Genomic DNA, 18,248 nt, shown 5'->3' on the forward strand with positions numbered 1-18,248 from the left:
CCTGCACGGCGTAGGGCAGGGGGGAACGGTTTCGTCTAGCAGTGGATTGACAATGGCTTTATATTAAATTGGTATTAATTCAGTACTGTAGTACTAGGAACTGCAAGGTAAAAAAAAGTTTCCATTGCGTTCCGTAACAAGTTGCTTAAAGTGAGGGGGCTTCACTACATTACGTGGCTGCTTTTAAAGGGCAGGTTGTAATGCATGCCTCGACTGAGACGCATCAGTGCCTGCTGACTGTCCGCCTTCATGTTAGATCTACATGCAGATAGTGGACAAAGGTGCTCTGGTAGTTTGCATGGCTATATAGATTTCGAATACGATTTCGGTCGAAGGTTCGTAAAGACGGATTAGTTGTCCCCTCCACATTACGCCACGAATGCACGTGTGTGGATGTTTTAAAAAACAAGACGTGCTGGCTGGATTGAATACTGAGAAGGGCCCTTGAATTTTTCTCAGTTCCTTAAAAAAATGGGGTGTGTGGGTATGTGCTTTTTTCCCCCCATAACATATCGCTAGCTCCTGGTGAATTGGTTTGCCACAGTTGGACAAGAAAGTTGAGGATTGGTAAACATTTCATGCAAAGAAGTTTGCAATTTTCTGATGAACACACACGAGCACACAAAATTCTGATTGGCAGGCTTCACAACCACATGGAATCATGTCGTGGTTAATAGTTCGTACAATAAAGGATTAAGTGATAGAAAATTATGTTAAGATTACGTAATCCCATTTAATTACGGATAAGAAAATGTACATCGATAAAGTAGAGAGAAATGTGGCAATACTTTAACTGCTACAACATTACACCCTTTTGTTACCAATAATCGTAAAGTGTTATCAGTGATGGCCTGTTCTCAAGAAGTATACAAACCAATTCTTTACTAGGGTAGAGCAATATAACTACTCTTAATATGCGTTAAAATGAGGCATTATCCATAAACGAACACGGAATAAGAAACCAAAATGGACATATTTCCACCCGTAGCCAAGTTTCAAAAGCGCACGTCGTATCACTACACCGCATACTTTGCTGGCATTGTCCTCGGGAGACAGGAATATATAAATTTGCGACGAATGGCACAGCTCTCAAGGCTAGGGAGGACTTGAAGGACCGGTTACACCGTGCGGTTGTTTATGGGTTGCCTGCATTCCTGCCCGCATTTGGTAGTCACTTCCACGGATTTGACATGGAGGTGGCCTGACTGCACACGTGTCAAGTTCATTGGGCAAGTTGAAAGAATAGGGTGCGGATCCCCATTTTTTTTTCAGCCCACGCATTGGATTCCTCATGATGGTTTAAAAAAAGAATCTGGTGTCAGAAATATATGCGTGAGCCACAGTTTAAAGTTGCAGGTCCATTGTCAGTCCACTGCTGGATGAATGCCCCCAGCCCACGTGATTTAAATCATGAAGGTTGTTTGACCATACCTGACTACACTGGGCAGTGCAGGTTGATCAGAACCATTTCAAATGTCAGTCACCACCATTAGCCATGGCCAGGAATCAAACTGGTGGCTGGGTTGATAGCACGATGCCTGTGAGCAATGTTTGCACTGTGAAATTATCATTCGTTTTTCTTGATGAACGTAATTATTTCCTGTTTAATGAACAGCGGGACTTGAAAAGTTCGAGGACAGCTTTAGCATTTAAATAAACAAATAGTGTGATTCATCGAACAATTCAATGTGCTCTCGTATGATGATTCTCTTTCTTATCTTACCCTCATCGTAAACAATATCACTATGTCCTAATCTCTTCCTGTATATATGCCAGCCATGCCATCAACAAAACCATTGTAACGCATTTGTACTTTCATTGTGAAACAGCTGGTTCATTGTTTCAAAACATGAGCTATGATGGCATCCACACTGCACTAAGAGTACTGCCAGTCGTTTTATCGCCCCATCGTCATTGTTTTTTGCCGTTTTTTGCCCAGCTTACCCAAGAATTTCACCACCAATAATTTGCATAGATCGTTAAAACCGGGTCTGCCATTACGAAAGCAATAACTCTCTTTTTAGAGCTTTAATTTTGTTAAATACAGAATACTTAAACTGTATCCAAGCATGCATTCCTTGCCAATCATAAGTTTTTTAAAATATATATATGGTTATTGTTTTGATCATTATCGCCGCTCAGAATTTTGTCCAGAGCGCAGGTATTTTTCTAGATAACTATTTGGACATGCGATTCCCATAATCTTTCAAAGACTGGTCTGAAAAAGGAATTTACAGATGCAATCGTAGTGCTGCTCTTCTACATTCCCTAGCGCCACTGGACTATAGAAACCAAAAACATGAGTAATTTATTTAAATAAGTTATATCTTAACATCCTTTTGTTTGCAAGGAAATGTTTTTCAACATCTATTTTGGAGTGTGCCCAGAACAATATTTGTTAATCTTTGGGGCATTTTAGGTTTGACAAGCATTTGACATAGAACATAAAGGTGGATGGATAATGGGTTGCGATTTCAAAAGTATATATTTTTAGGCATTTTTTTCTCCAAATAATGTTCCAACGGTGCTCTCAGTTGTACTGTAACGAGAGAGATTTCCATTCATACCTTCCACAGCGAGCAGCACATCACCTTGTGCCAGAGAACAGCCCCTAAAGATGGCATCCCAGAAGTCCTTTCAATCGCCTCTTATCCACCATAGAGCCACACGTTGTATATGCCTCATCCGGGGTCTTGTGCCGTCAATTTGGGTCTTCTAACCCGAAGATGAGTCTGTGACCGTCGCCGTCCAGATTTCACCTGATTGGATTAGATCTGAGGGAAAGATCTGAGAGGCCAAGCAGAATTTGAGCCTGGTGTAGTGCTTGTATGGGTGACCACTATGTGCAAAAAGACTGGTATAATCGGCATCAGTGAGGGCACTTTGGCAAAATCCATTGTTGTTACGCACTCCCTCCTCATTTACCAACCGACGTTCACTGGTGTGGTGAAGTCTGGTCAGATATCTCGCGCATCTCACAAGGCAGCAATGGACCATCCTGTTTGAGCCGCAGGAAAAGCTGGAAAAAATAACAATAATAATAAGCACATTTATTTATCATATGCAATGCCACAATGCAGAGGCCTGTGGCCGATGATCGAGTGTGGAGGTGCCGGTGACTTTTGGTCTAAGTCCCAAAGGCTACGTAAAAAAAACGGTGTTTCAATATATTTTTGTAAAATCTTTCATGAGATGGGATGTGATCGAAGGTGATGGGGCAGAGCGTTCCAGGCCGATGGAGAGGCAGCTGGAAATGCTCTGCCGGCCATTACGGTTCTGGTCAGTGGAATCGCAAGCAGGGATTTGCTGTCCGATCACCGACGCCCGATCGGACTGTGAATTGTGAGCCGTCCAGGCAATTAGATGGGTGACTGCCCTGTCAGAGTCTGATGAGTGACGGATGCCACTGTGTACGCGATACGTTTCTGAATCGGCAGCCAATGAAGACCCATGAGTAATGCGTTAGAACTGTCACGATGTGATGCCTGGCAGATGACGCGGCGAAAAACAGGAGGTGGTTCAAGACGTGTCCCCTCTTGTCAATCCTCCATTTGACCCTCAAGGGGGAAATTTACCCAGCTCAAAACGGCCACTGGAGTTGCGACATTCGTTGTAATGTTCAAATTCGTTATTTATTAATGGAATCTTGGCTGGGCGAAGGGAAGGAGCAGTGGTGGGGGGAGGGGGCGAATGTTGGTGATTCATATTTACCCTTAACGCACTCCGTTGTGACACCCCAACTTGACAGCCGCCCGCTGTCCCTCTCGGCCGATAGTATACCCTGCGCCATGGCAACCAGCAGTTATCGCTTTAGCAAGATCGTTGATGGGCTAAGGTGCTGTGGGCAGAGCTTTCCGGGGACACGGCGGTGCGGGGGGGGTGCATCTGAGCGTAGTCCTGCTGCTCGTGGGCCCCCTCTCTCCCGGCTCACGCCGGTTATCTTGGCAGCCTGTTGGGCGGCCTTCGTTGCGCAACGCAAGCCAAACGCCCACTCGGTCGCATGCCATCACAGTGACCGTGAGATGAGGTCGACGTTTGGAAGTGAAAGCAATCTCTGCAAGGCTGTTTATGAGAACGTGCTGAAAACAACAACAACAACAACAACAAAAAGCTGTTTTTGTTGACACCTATTTATCCCGCCCTTCCCCCCCGCAGAGATTTGATGAATTTTCACGAGTCGGGGTCACGCTTCGCTTATGTTATTGTAGTATCGTTTTTGCGATCTGATTTGCATTGTTTCTTGTTCGAGTAGGTATGCGGCTATCGATACCCCCCACAGTGGTTTAGTGAACTGTCCCAAGCCAGGATCCAAATTCAGTTCATAAATCATTAATTATTTTTCCCCGAATACCTTTTGTATCGTTTCTCAATAAAGTGTTTGTTTGTCGCCTTCGCGTAAACGTAATGCCTTATATTATTTGCACGGATCATACGTGCCTGATTGATCGTCATGCCCCTGATTGACTCCAAGTGTCGTTTGGGTAAGAATGAATTTACATGAATTAATCTTTGCATTATCACATTCATTATTCTGTACCTATTATGTATGTCCTTGGCTGTTTGAAAGAAGTTTGAAACGTCTTTTACGTGAAAGAACGACTTTGAATGTATTTTCATTTTCACTCTAATGATGCCACTGAAGGGTATGGCAGTCTCGTCACAGTGCCGTCACAAGAGTGAATCTCAAAGTCGCCTTTAAAGTCCTTTTCTCTTCCCTTTTTATCTCATCAAAAACTTTTAAAACTCCACCGGACAACTCCGGATACCGACCCTAAGTGCTGTAGCTACAATATCAGAGCAATTTGTTTTGGTTCATGTTTTACCTTAAAATTATTTTTTCTTTACTGTGAGTTCTGATTTGCCTTGCCGTCTCAAGGGGAATGTTTTTAGCCAATGCACTGCAATAAAAAAAGTGGGGCTTTTAGTGGGGTTCTTCTGTCGACAGCATTTGTGGACAAAAATATAATTAAGTGGATCGAAACTTAAGTAGTCTTCTCCGCAGTTCAGCTTTTGAATCTGTTTATTCTCATTTGTTGTATATTTTGCCCATAATGTATTATTTCTGAACTTTCGATTTGATCTGTAATCACTTCCTTACTCTGAGTAATTCATCTAAAATGTCCCATTGTTCCGGCACCTCGCAATGTACTGCATGGGAGGCACTATGTGAATAATAAACGATGATGGTGGTCATTTGCAGAGCTTCGGTACGAATTTACAAATGATGAACACCAAACGTGATTGTCCATAAAACTGAGCTAAAAAGAAAAAAAACCCATAATAGGCCATGTGTTGGGGCAACGGCCCGTATCCGAATGGAACATTCAAGTGCCAAGCAGACATTCAGTTTCTGGACGTTGGGTTTGCTCGTTTGCACAGAGCCGTTTGTCTTGTTTCGACGGCTGTGGCGGTGTGGAGGCCAGGTCACTGGTTTAAGGGCCACGTTGCTGCTGTGGTGTCTCAAGCGTGTCTCTGCCCGAGCTCGTCAACTCTATTCATGAGTGTGCGTTCACACGATTTGCGTTTACCCAGGCATGCACGCTTGCGCCCGATTGTAAAAACAAACAGCACCGTGTGGCGTACGTGAGTGCGCGCACACCGTGTCTGCACGAACAACTATGTCGTGCAATCTAGGGCTCATCATTGCCACGACACGTTCTTTTTTCCAACATGACAGAAAACTAAAACGTATTACAGCTAATACGTGGAACATGCTGTAATGGTATTATCATTAGCACGTTGGACTTGCCATCCGTAGGTCACCGGTTTGATCTTCCGATGTGGATGCTGTCGTTATAAGCAACAATGGGCACGTTTCTTAAATCCCTTCCCATCTCTACCCCACCTCTCCATCCAGCAGTATAAATGAGTCCACCGTAGTGTGGCATGGTGGACGAAAGAGTGTGGGTACTCCCACCACTACCAAGACATTTGGCCAGCGTGGAAGAGTAGGCCAACATACTCCCGAAAGGGCCCACCAGAACTCCCTGTAGCGGAGACCCTTCCACCAGCAGTGGCCTGAACAAGCAGTTGCAGGGCTGCGCCTTTACCATTATTAATAAATACTGTGGGCCCTATAACAAAAGCAATGAGTCCAGAACAGACAGCCTTTAAGCCAGACTATAACTGCCCCATGCAAGTACAAACACACATAGCACACAGGAGGCCCAGTGCCTTTGCTTTGACCACAAACACAGTCAGCGTCCCCTTGTCAAGTTAATCCCTCATCATTTCTGTGTTCCTTGCTGTTTGATCAGCGTATGTTTTATTGCCTCTTACAGTTCAGGCCAAAATACTGGGAAGCTGAGTGTAGAAAGTTTGACCACTGCTGGTGTCGAATGGTCCCCCCCACCTCTAATTGTCTCACTGTTGGCATTCATTTAAATACATAATTTGCATAAGCAAGTCAGGGTAATGCTGCCTGCCAGAAAGGAAGTGCGTGCTGTAGCAGGTGGTGTAAACATTTTGGCTAGGACGAAGCAGAAAGTGCATTGTCATTTAAGCATTTCAGTGCCTAGATTTTTGGGTGTTGTGTGTGACACGCTCGCATGGCAGGCATGCGTGCTATTCTATGTTTGAATGGGGATTTGTTCCTATCGCATCAGCACGGACCATTTGAGTGGCCCTCCATTTTTGTCAGAATTATGTCGTACGGCAACGTTCTTTTGGCAATCTTTCAATATTTGTCCCGAGTTATACATTACTGCTCTGCTTGCGACGTGATCCATGGTGTCGCCCCAGCCGAAACACGAGCCACTTTTTAAACAAAGTGGTTTTGAGTGAAATCCAAATTGCTGCTGAAATTTGGATTTCGCTCAAAAGCATTTTGTTTCATTGCCGCCAAGATTCAGAAATTAGGAATTTTACTAAGTATGTAACGTGCTGGTGCAGAGGTTGGCGAACTGCACTTTGAATCTGCTTAATGCAGATTGATTCCCGTTCATGCGTAACATAAATGGCAAGTGATATCTTAACTGGCCCCCCCCCCCTTCGCCAACCTGCATTGACCAGTGTGGTGAAGTATGGTCATACCGGCCCTCGTGACTCACACGGCATGGGGTAAACCTTCACCCAGTCATGCATTGACAAAGGGACTGTACGATAAAAGATAAAACGTTCGAGATTTTTTTTTGTGTTCACGTAAATACATTTTTGTGCTTGCCGTTTCTACACCGTCCCTCAGTGCTTGTGTTCATGGTTGGATATCCAAGTTGGCACGCCGCTGACAACTGGCGTTCACACCTGGCTCACATCTTTAATTTGACTCGGCTTAAACTGTGCGTGCCCATTGCAGGTGTGTCAACAGTGGCTTGGGCAGACAAAGCTGTGGCTGTGGTGCTGGCCTGTCTGTTCGCCCATGTGCCACTCCAACATCAATGGTCGCTCACGAACAGCAATTCTTTAATGGTGTGACCACACCAGCGCCGTTTGCTTGTGCGTTTGTGTGTGATTTGGTATAAGTAATCTCGTCAGAAACTCCCCAATAGTGCAACTTGTACCCAGTTTTCACGCAGTATATTAATTGGGCATACATAGGGACCACCCTTCCCCACCATACCACCCACGCAGCTTTGGTTTTGTGCTGCAACTGAACATTTTTTTTTCCATTCACCGTTTAGACCAAATGACCCCTGTCTGAGGTCAATATTGCATACACACAGGCCTAGAAGGCATGGTGTTGTCATTTGTGCTTAGAGTGAGTGTCACTGTCTCATGAAATTAACGTGCAAAACATGCTAAATATAATATTACTTGACTATGTTCTGCTGACGTTTGTTCTGCTGCCTCGTAAACTTTCCTTTAAAAAGGTAGACACTGTCTCCAACTCTTTTTGCAGATATATCTGACAATACAACTGTGGAATATGTACAATTGCTTGACATGGCTCTCCCCCCAAAATAGAAGGGAGTCCACTGGGCAAGTGTACGCATCAAAATGGTGCTTCTTACTTAGCTGAGCAGCTATCCTTTGACTCCCAACAATAACGCTGCTCTCCTTTCCCGAAATCGCAATGCTTTTAACATGACTTGAGTACAAACCCAAAGACGGCGGCACACTCTCTCGGACACAGAGCTGCTTCATTGGGCAGGTTATATATGCCGCCAGTGTCGACTTACCTAAATATTTGACTTTAAAAAATTAATGCCATTTGCACAACGTCTACAACTGTTACAGTGAGAGCTCGTGCTACAGCCACTGGCGGTGAGCACCGCTTATTTATGGATGCATGTGTTTGGCTGTCAAGTTCATTGTACAAGTTATAAATTTAAAATGTTGGTACACGTGTAATTTACGTGTTTGCTGTACGTGTGTCACTTAACACCCAATGACACCTTGGCAAATGAGATGTTCCATCCGAAGGGATGGCCAGATGAAATAAGTTCTATCATAAAAACATCTCTGATTTTTCTTTTTTTTTTCACGTTAAAAGAGGAAGTTTTAAAATTGTCAAATGAATAATCTTTTATTAATGAGCAAACATGTACAGTACTGACTGCACAACATCATCTCGAACTGCAGCTTGTGTAAAATGGCCAGTGAGATGGAATCATTGTTGATGTCTATCTATCACACATTCAAATCTCTGAACCTGTTGACAAACTCGGTGGAGGAGAATAATTTTAGTTAAAAAAATCTCTACATTCCGCAAGTCCTGGCGACATTGCTTATTGTCAACGTGACTTTGTAACACATTCGCCAACCCGCACCGTGCGGTGACGTCATTAAACAACTCCCACTGCCCGCACGACGTGGGGAAGGGCCCTCATCCAGCTGTGGATTGACAAAAGGGCTGTACATATACGTGTGCACAATTGTATTCTTTCTCATAATAATTCATCATTTTGATTTGCAACGCAGTGTACAGTATTAGAGCAACTCAGAGGCAACTCAGCAGCACCCAGGTGGCAGTGAGCCAACGATTGCCCAAGACTGTCCATGGGCTCGGTTTGATTTAGCCCTGACATAAATATGTTGGACAATTTGTTATCTACTTTCTAACCCAGGGGTCGGCAACCAAAATATCAAGAAGAGCCTGTTTTTAAAATTCGGTTAAAACAATTTCAAGAGCCGCAGTGCATGCGAGTACGAGACTGTGGTGCTTGATAGGTAACATCTCGAAACAGTCCTTAAAGAGCTGCATGCAGCTCCAGAGCCGCCGGTTGCTGACCCCTGTTCTAACCTTCCCCTTCCACCCACTATCCATTATTGTTGTACTTGATACATTGTTTAAAAGAGGTGACATCTCTCTCATCAATGCGCGTGTACAGGAATTTGAATCTGTTACTCAAGTTGGTCTAAAATCAGCCGACCGCTTTCTCCTCTAGATTATTGATGTTAAACTACCGTGGCTCATGACTGATGATGATGAAATATGTCAATGGCTTTAAAGCTGTTTCATTGTGCGTTTCTCTGTGTTCTCCACTCCCTCTGTTTTGTTCTCCCCAGCCATTGGATTCAATGTTGAGACTGTGACCTACAAAAATCTGAGGTTCCAAGTGTGGGATCTCGGAGGACAGACCAGCATCAGGTGAGGTCATCGGGCACGGCTGTCTCCTCTTGGCTGTAAACCAAATGGACATCACTGCTGCCTGGCTAATAAGGACATTTGTTTGGCTCTTTTAATGTCCTATGGCAAGCCATATTAAAGAAATCGATTGTGGTAAATATGTACGGAGTGCTTGTAGATGTAAAAAAGGTGATAAACAAACTATTAAATGAGGTACAACACTTCAAAAGTAATAATGTAAAATGTAAACATCGTACAACTATATGGAAACATTTTGGCAACCAGCATATGATGTATATTTCACACTGCTGGCTCATGCTTTATAATATAACTTTCTTTTGTGTCTCCTTCAGTCCTCTGTTCATATAATTGTAGCTAATATTGCATGATCCTTAGAATGCACATTTAATAGTGCAATGTCATTCATTTATTGAAGACCGCTTCATTGACTCTCAAAACTATTTTTCAGGAGGGTCCTGCATTGGAATGTTGGCCAAATCCATATCAAAGAATAAATCACATCGAATGTACCCAATCTCATCAGATATTGGGACCTAAGCAGGTTCAGCCTGGTTAGCACCTGAATTGGAAACTGCTGAGGAATAGCCAGGTGTTGTAGCTTTGGGTTGCCAAGTGGATGGGAGATGGCACTTCGGCAATGTAATCTTAAACCCATCTGTGTGGACCTTTCAGAGTTATCCCCTTCCATGTTGGATTTCTATGTCCTCTGCTTTTATAGCAAATGATAAACACCCAGCTCCCCGAGTTGGGTTCCTGGCCTTGGCTAATATCAGTGGTGAGTGGCAGAGGTGGGACAAAGTCATTGTTATGCAAGTCCAAGTCGAGTCGCAAGTCATCAAATTCATGACTCGAGTCTGACTCGAGTCCAAGTCACATGACTCGAGTCCACATCTCATAGGTGGGACAAAGTCATTGTTATGCAAGTCCAAGTCGAGTCGCAAGTCATCAAATTCATGACTCGAGTCTGACTCGAGTCCAAGTCACATGACTCGAGTCCACACCTCTGGTGAGTGGTATCCGAACTGGTCGTTTGCAACCCAACCCCCTTCGCCAATCCACGAGCATGGTGACATAGGGCCAAACAGTCCCCATAACTGACACGGCGTGGGGAGGCCTTCATCCAGCAGTGGAGTGACAAGATCTGTGCATATATATGAAACAATAATCGGCTAAATTTCCCAGTGCAGGATCCTTCTGAACAAGTCTTGAGGCTCGCCAAGGCTTGCCTGAATGAACTCGTGACGTCAATTATTATTTTTACTCTTATGCCTCTTCGATGTTAATGTCCATCTCACGCAGGCCTTACTGGCGCTGCTACTACTCGAACACGGACGCCATCATTTACGTGGTCGACAGCTGCGATCGTGACCGCATGGGCATCTCCAAGTCTGAGCTCGTGGCCATGCTGGAGGTGCGCCCAACGTCTGTATACCAGCGTTTTTGAACATTTATATGTCACAATTGTGCATGAAATGAAATACACACAGGTTAAGTGTGTGCGTTTTTACTTTGAGATATTTGCCCATCTACAATCGCACAGTGCTTTACCGTTTCTGGCGATTTGATTGAGGTCTGGTTGAATGTTAATCGAGCTATCGTAAGTGCTGACCAGGTAAGATTATGCTGCATTGAGATAAACGTTAGCCGTTGCGGTAAGTTTTTTTCCAGTGTGTGCCGGCTGTGCCAACTGTGGTTTTATTGGCAATAGATCCGTGGGACCGTATACTTCCACAACCGGCCTGAGGCACAGCGAGTTTCACATGCCCTTTCCCAATATCTTGCGAAATATGAACGAGGCCCTGTGAGAAATTGCGTGCTTCACATCCTTGCTGTCCAGCATCTGTCGAAATGGTCGGAACTTTTAAAGGGAACCCGTGTCTCATCCCGGCGCGAAACCCTAACCCATTCGCGTGGAATTTGCCGGCCAGTACCACTCAAACACACTTTTTTTTTTGCTTTCGAACGTGTCAAAAATATGTTTGTCATGCAAAAACAAGACATTTCTAAAGCTATAGGTAGTTAAACATGATGGCCAAGTTTTTTGGCCAGGTAGATGCAAATCTTGCACTTTGTGAAGATAATGTGGATGATGACATGATAAAATGCAGTGACAGCTTATGTACTGCTCCCCTTATGCAAACTACCGTCATTCCTTCCGCCTGTTAATGTAAAGACGAATGCTTCATCGTTGCATTGCCGTGACTTTGCGCACCTGTTCAAAATAATGACTCTCATCATAGCCCTTATTTCCGCGCATCTCGCTGCCAAAGTGCCTTTAGTTGTTTTTTAAGACTTTCATTTTGAATTAGGCTTCGACATTCTGATTCACAGCACGTGTACTGTTTTATGGATACTTTTTCAGGGTGTGGATCGAGATTAACAAATATTAAATTCCCATGCATCGTTGATGAGTATTTAAATATTTTCAACTAGATTAACCCACAATTACGGCCGTATTCCCCGTAATCGAACTCGTGGCAGCGTGAACAGTTTTACACGTGTGTGATAGATAAATTAACCGATTGCTGGTCCTGGTGCGCAGAATACAAGCTGGCGTATTTTTTTTTTTACGTTAACACTTAAAAGAGAGGCGTCAGAAATTACGAGTGGGATTTGCACGAACCTGGATAGGCATGCGTTCTTGTAACTGTAGTGTGCGCGTTGTGTTGTGAAAGTAATTCGTGGAGTTTCTGTGCTTCAGCTGGTCGTGGTTTTGGTTTGACATGGCCGGACGAGGCGTGCGAGGCGGTGATAACCGTGCGGGCACGGACAGTTTAGGGAAGTGAAATTGTGCTTGCAGAATGTCGAGCTCTTGTTCAACTCTAAATCTCCCCAAATTGCAATCGCATTTTGTCGATGCCAAATTAAATTTCGATTTAAAGCTTTCGTGACTGCAGGGATTCATCTTCTTGGTTCTTTCGGTAAAGTCACGTAGAAGGGAAATAATAAAATAATAAAAATAAAACATAATAAAATAATTCTCACGACGTTTCGGCCTCAACGCAAGCAGCCGTTCTCAGGTGAAGAACGGCTGCTTGCGTTGTGGCCGAAACGTCGTGAGAATTATTTTATTATGTTTTATTATTTTATTATTTCCCTTCTACGTGACTTTACCGAAAGAACCAAGAAGATGATGCCAAATTATTTTTTTTTCTCTTTTCTCTGCGTGTGGTTGGTCATTCGCTGGACATGGAATAAGCTTTGGCGGACAAACTGCGAATGTGTCTTAGTGCGTCTTCGCAATTGCACAACCCAAGAGCTTGAGTGTGCCTTTGAGACATACAGAGCGAGTGCTTTATTTTACGCTTTGGCTAGGAATGGGTTAACGTGGATGTTTGGCAAAGAATGGTAGAAGTAGGCTATTAAAAGTGTCCACATTTCACTCTGTGCGATGTCGTCACTGCCAAAATAGGGACACGCTTATGAAAATGTTTTAACGAGGCCTTTAAAAGTTTTACTGGTGCCGAAATTACAATTTCTAAGGAGAGGATTCTTCTGCGGAATGGCATCATGCGAGTATCTGCAGTTACGATCGCGAGATCGTAATCGGGTGCTTGAGGTAAAGGAATGCGTGCTACGAGATCGGTTTTACTTGATCTGATAGCATTGATGCACTTGCAATGCTGACGTGGGTTGCCTTGATGTAGTTCCCTCGCTCTATTCCCAGAAGTAAACGTAAGAGAATTGAGACGGACAAATACGTATTAACTTGAGGTTGAAGGCACCTGCCCCCTAGACATTGAGAGCGTGTGATGTGAAAGAAAGGCTTGGGCCCCTCCTGCAAAAATCACTGACCACTTCTGGCGAACCATGTTTGTGGTGTGTATGCGCTGCTAGCTTAACAGCAAACATTGCTGATTTTGCGCTGATAAAAATCAAAATTGAACAAACGCTGTGCATTTTTGAGAACATTTGTTGTGTGTCAAATTGTTTATTTTACAAATAATGGAAATGTTTAGCTTTCTTTGCCTTTGTCAAAAGTACTTTTCATTGTCTGCATTTGCATTTTTAAATATGCAAATGAAGATGTAATCAAACATCAGATTGCAGATGCTAAGCAGGATGGAGACTGGATAGTGATTGGATGGGCGCCCAACGTGTATAAAAACAGGTGTTTTATATTGCTCTAGGGCAAGGTTGACAGCCAAATACATTGTTGTACTGCTCTATGCTCCAACGTCTGTTCCTCACCTTCACCAACCTGTAATGACCAGCACAGTGCAGTGTGGTCAAATATCCCCCCGTGACCCAAAAGGTGCAGGAAGGCTCTCTTCCAGCACTTGATTGACAGGAGGGCTATATAAGTAGATAATAAGTCACGGTGTGTGTGCGTGTGTGCATGCACGTGCGTGTGTGCGTGCGTGCGTGCCAATGGGATCTGGATGGACAAAGTCCCATCAGTAAGTTCTTCTGACAGGCGGGTTGCATTGGCCGTGTCATGTCGCCCATATGCCCAACCACCACAAGCCTTAAGCGGCTTCCGTTTGGCCAGATCGAGGGGGTTAAATGGGTGCGGCACAGGCTGGAGAAGAGATGGGCTGATGCGGTACAGAAGGATGCGGAGCTGATTGGGGTTTCCGATGGCTGGTGCCAGCAATGTCAAGATCGCCCTTCCCAATAATAACGGAGGGCAGGAAATTGATTCTCACAATGAGCAGGGCATTGGCTGAGTAAAACATCGCAAGTTGACACAGTGCGGAGCACCGATGGTGCATTTTCCACTCATTTCAGTCAGTTAACCTGTAACCTATGGGTCTCTCCCATGACCTCCTGCCGGAAGCGAGCCTTCCACACTTCACGGGGCCTCGGTGCACCTAGCCTGGCACAATTGTTATGGCGACGTCACTGTCACGTAACGGCGCGAATGGCGGCTGTTGCTGTGTGTGCCAACCCCTGCAGGAAGAAGAGCTGAAGAAGGCCATCCTCGTGGTGTTCGCCAACAAGCAGGACATGGAGCAGGCAATGACACCCACCGAGGTGGCCAACTCGTTGGGCCTGTCCGCCCTCAAGGACCGCAAGTGGCAGATCTTCAAGACGTCCGCCACCAAGGGGACCGGGCTCGATGAGGCCATGGAGTGGTAGGCCCTTTTGCGAGCAACTCACAAATATGACATCTGGCACCTTTTCTCTCCCAAGGTTCTGCATGCACATCTTCGCATCCTGGGAGCATGACCTCTTTCCATCGCCGCAGCCACCCATAAAGTAGAGCAGTTGCTGACTATGCCACAATAGCTGTTGCTGTCACGATCACCTCTGTTACTCATGCACTTGTCAACGGAGGACAGGTGCAGTTTGAATGAAGCAAACAGCGATGCTCCTTTGTGCCAGTGAGCTCAAGGTAAATGTAGGTTGTGTACTTTGCCTCCTAATACGCGGTGTTCTGTCGCCTTGTGTGTGTGCGTGTGTGCGCTTCGACAGGCTGGTGGAGGCTCTAAAGACGAGGCAGTGAATACCACTGGAGTGAATTAATCCTTTGATTCCACCAAGTCCACGATTATGTAAAGTATCCTTCGTATCTGGAGGTGGCCAGCCGGGTGCCCCAATCCCACGTGTGTACAGGGTTAAGGTGCAAGAGAATACATTGTTGCTGTTTAAACCTCATTGGAAGGTCACATTCCGTGTCCTTAAAGATTGACTCTGGGTTTCTGTTTTTGCCTATCGGTCCCTCGTTTTCAGCTGTATAAATGCGGTGGATGTGTCATGATGTGGCATTGATGCATGCGTAGATGTGAGCCTCCATTAATGCATCTTTATTTGCAACTGGAGATGTGATATTCTCTGGAGTTTATCGCTAACACCATTAGTGTTGAGGATATATATTTAACGTCCAAACTGACATCACCGAAAACTAAAACGTGACCGTGCAACACTTTTCTTCTTCTACTACTACTTATTCTTGGCCATTTAAAAAAATAATTCCTGAGGTCTGTGTTCATGTCTTTGCTTTTGTAAGCCTGGTGTCTATAGCTAGCTGTCCACTGCAACGTTTTGCGTTACTCTTCAATAAACAAGTTTTCGATTTAAAGGCACACCTGGGTTGTTTCTTTGTATTTTATTCTGCTGAGAGTTCAACTAATGAGCGTCACAATTCTCTGCCGTTCCGCTCGTCATTCGTGCACAGACATCCCAACGGGTGCGTAATGAGCGGCAGGCAAATTGCACGCTTTTGTTTTTGAAATATGTTGGCTGTCCCAGGTTCTGAGTTCTCACTTGTTCTGTAAAAGTTAATTATTGCAATGATGCCTTATTACTTTTCAGCTGCCCAGTTTTCTGTTGCCCCCCCCCCCTTCTAACTACGACCAGGCCTATCCCAATACCTCCTTATCAATCCCTTTTGTTTTACTGCATCGAAACTACAATAACCCAATTCTTTATTTCAAATTGTTATCATACTATGTACAATTTTATGAATGCTGTAAAACGCCTTGCTAAAGACACTCTGTACATCCCTTTAAGATAAGATTCTAAATTATTCTCTATCCCACATATAATAATGCTAACCCCTGAATCCGATTCAAGTAATTGTTGCGATTCACGTTTGCGATGAGATTAAATTATCAATTCTTTCATTTTTTACAGTGTGCTGAATGTAGTGGCCTCTAGTGGCTGGAGGAGTCCTCAATCAACTAAGTGCAATGTCTACACCAACAGTGGTTCTTGCATATAAAACTATATCCATGTATTGTTCGCTTGAGAATCTGTTGATGAATTGATGCATCGCTACACGACTAGTAATTATTGGCCTCTTCTTACAGCAAGGACATTAAGTGGCTGTCCATTGTGTTTTTGTTTAATTCATACCAAATGTTGGTCGGCATGACGTCCGACGTTTCGTTCCACGTCCTGGGAGCTTCTGCAGCAAGCGAGTAAATGGCAGAACCCGAAAACACATCGGAAAGCTACACAGCACAACCACGAGAAAACCTACGCAGCAGCAGCAGCACCAGTATTCGGTGTGTCTCGGGGGGGCCATCTGCATCGCAGTTTGGTGGCGGTCCAGAAAACGACGCGGTGAAAGTTGACACGGTGTCAGGTTGAGCATTATTGACACTGGGAAAAAAACGCCAAACACGACGCATTAAAACCTCGTAGAAGCTCTGCGTAACAAGCATGAAACCAGTCCCGGTGGGGTCTTTTAACCAAAAATATGTCCCCAGAAACAAACTATTTAGCAGTTTGCCTGCGTGCAGTGGCGTTTGGTGTGTCTGTGTGCACGTGTGTACTCTTGCAAGCATGAAGGCGTCGAGTTGCTTTTAAAAGGGTTTTTTTTCTTTAAGGGTTTTGAGCGATTGCAAAATTGCGCGTTTTATTTGTGACATCCAATTCCTCCTGGTCACACCGACCCAGGCCGAAGGTGTCCACTTCGAAGACGCGGCACCTCGCGTCTCCATGGACCCGTGTTTTGCGAGCGTCGTACATCGTACTTGTTTTTTTTTATCATCAACAAACTCGATAACACTTGGCCACCTTTACTTGATTGATCTTAGTTTGTCTACACTGCTAATTATTGGTCGCTCCACTTACTGTGACCCAGTGTCCTTCGCATAAACTACAGGAGCTCCGTCGAATTGCGTCTTGAATTGAATGCGTCCTCCGGTGAAGGAATTAACACGAATGACTTTCAACGTCCCTTTGCACCCATTGGCGGTAATTCCATCCTGTTTGCGTGCAATATGTACGCTCTACATATGTGTTTATGTGTACGGTGGGGGAGTGGTAGTGCAGCGGTTAGCTCGCTGCGCGATGAACCCGGTGACCCGAGTTCGATTCCCGCTCACGGCCACCAAGACCAGTGACGAACATCTGAACTGGTCATGGGTCTCCCCTAGGTCGACTCAGCCTCAAGTGAATACCTGGTGTGTGTAAACATCGCCACTAGGGAGACAAAGGCGGTAGGGCGTGGTGATAACCACCCAACCCCCCCCCCCCCCCCCACCGTGCCAGCCTTTATCGGTGCTCGTAAACAGCACTTTGCCCCAACAGTCTTGCAGAAGTTCTTCAAGGGATCTTTGTCTTTTTGTGCATACATTGTCTGCGGAACATTTGTGAAAGCAGACCTATAATTTTGTTTATATTGCTCATTCAAGTAGCAGCCACAGCATTTTGAGAAAGACGCCTGTAAAAAAAAAAATCCCCCTGCACAACTTAATTGTAGGCCTACTTCGACGCCCCATCTGTGGGCACTAATAACATCGTACGAGTGCAACGTTGCTGGGAGTTATATTAGACTCGCAAGACCCTTTCACCACCCCCATATATACACGTGGAGGCACTACCGTGTACAGACGGAATGCAGACAACCAATGTAACCTGTGCGGTGCAGTGGCTCACACACTGCGCCGTGAAGTCGGCCACTTCGGCTCCATTCCTGGGCACAGCTAGTATCGGTGGCAAGTGATATCTGAAACCTACCTCCACGCCCGCCCCCCCAAACCACCACCACCACCTTCACCAACCGGCGTGGTGAAGTAGGGTCAAACAACCTCATTCACCATTGTGGCGTTGGGGAAGCCTTCATCCCAATGATTGGTGGACAAAGCGATGTAAATGATGGAATGATATATTTTAATTGCGTACAAAGCTCCTGATGGAAAGTGGAGCGTCCAAACGAGACGAACATGTACAAACATGCCCATTGAATGAATGTCCCCGGGCAAGCTAAATGGTCCGTGGCTCAACTTGAGACTGCCCTGCCTACAGACGTTATTGTACATAGTGA

The 18,248-nt window shown here is 44.9% G+C and overlaps 1 protein-coding gene across 1 annotated transcript in view; it reads left to right on the plus strand.

Annotated features, from left to right (window-relative positions):
* ARL1 (ARF like GTPase 1) overlaps positions 1–15,558 on the plus strand; it is a 40,237-nt gene extending 24,679 nt beyond the window's left edge. The window contains exons 3-6 of the mRNA XM_078597058.1: positions 9,448–9,529; positions 10,829–10,940; positions 14,429–14,607; positions 14,948–15,558. Coding sequence (XP_078453184.1) covers positions 9,448–9,529; positions 10,829–10,940; positions 14,429–14,607; positions 14,948–14,978 — 404 coding nt within the window. The 3' untranslated portion in view covers positions 14,979–15,558. The remainder of the gene's footprint in view (positions 1–9,447; positions 9,530–10,828; positions 10,941–14,428; positions 14,608–14,947) is intronic.
* The last annotated feature ends 2,690 nt before the right edge of the window (positions 15,559–18,248 follow it).

Source organism: Lampetra planeri, chromosome 8, assembly GCF_965212315.1.
Source record: "Lampetra planeri chromosome 8, kcLamPlan1.2.h2, whole genome shotgun sequence".
Lineage (NCBI taxonomy): Eukaryota > Metazoa > Chordata > Hyperoartia > Petromyzontiformes > Petromyzontidae > Lampetra > Lampetra planeri.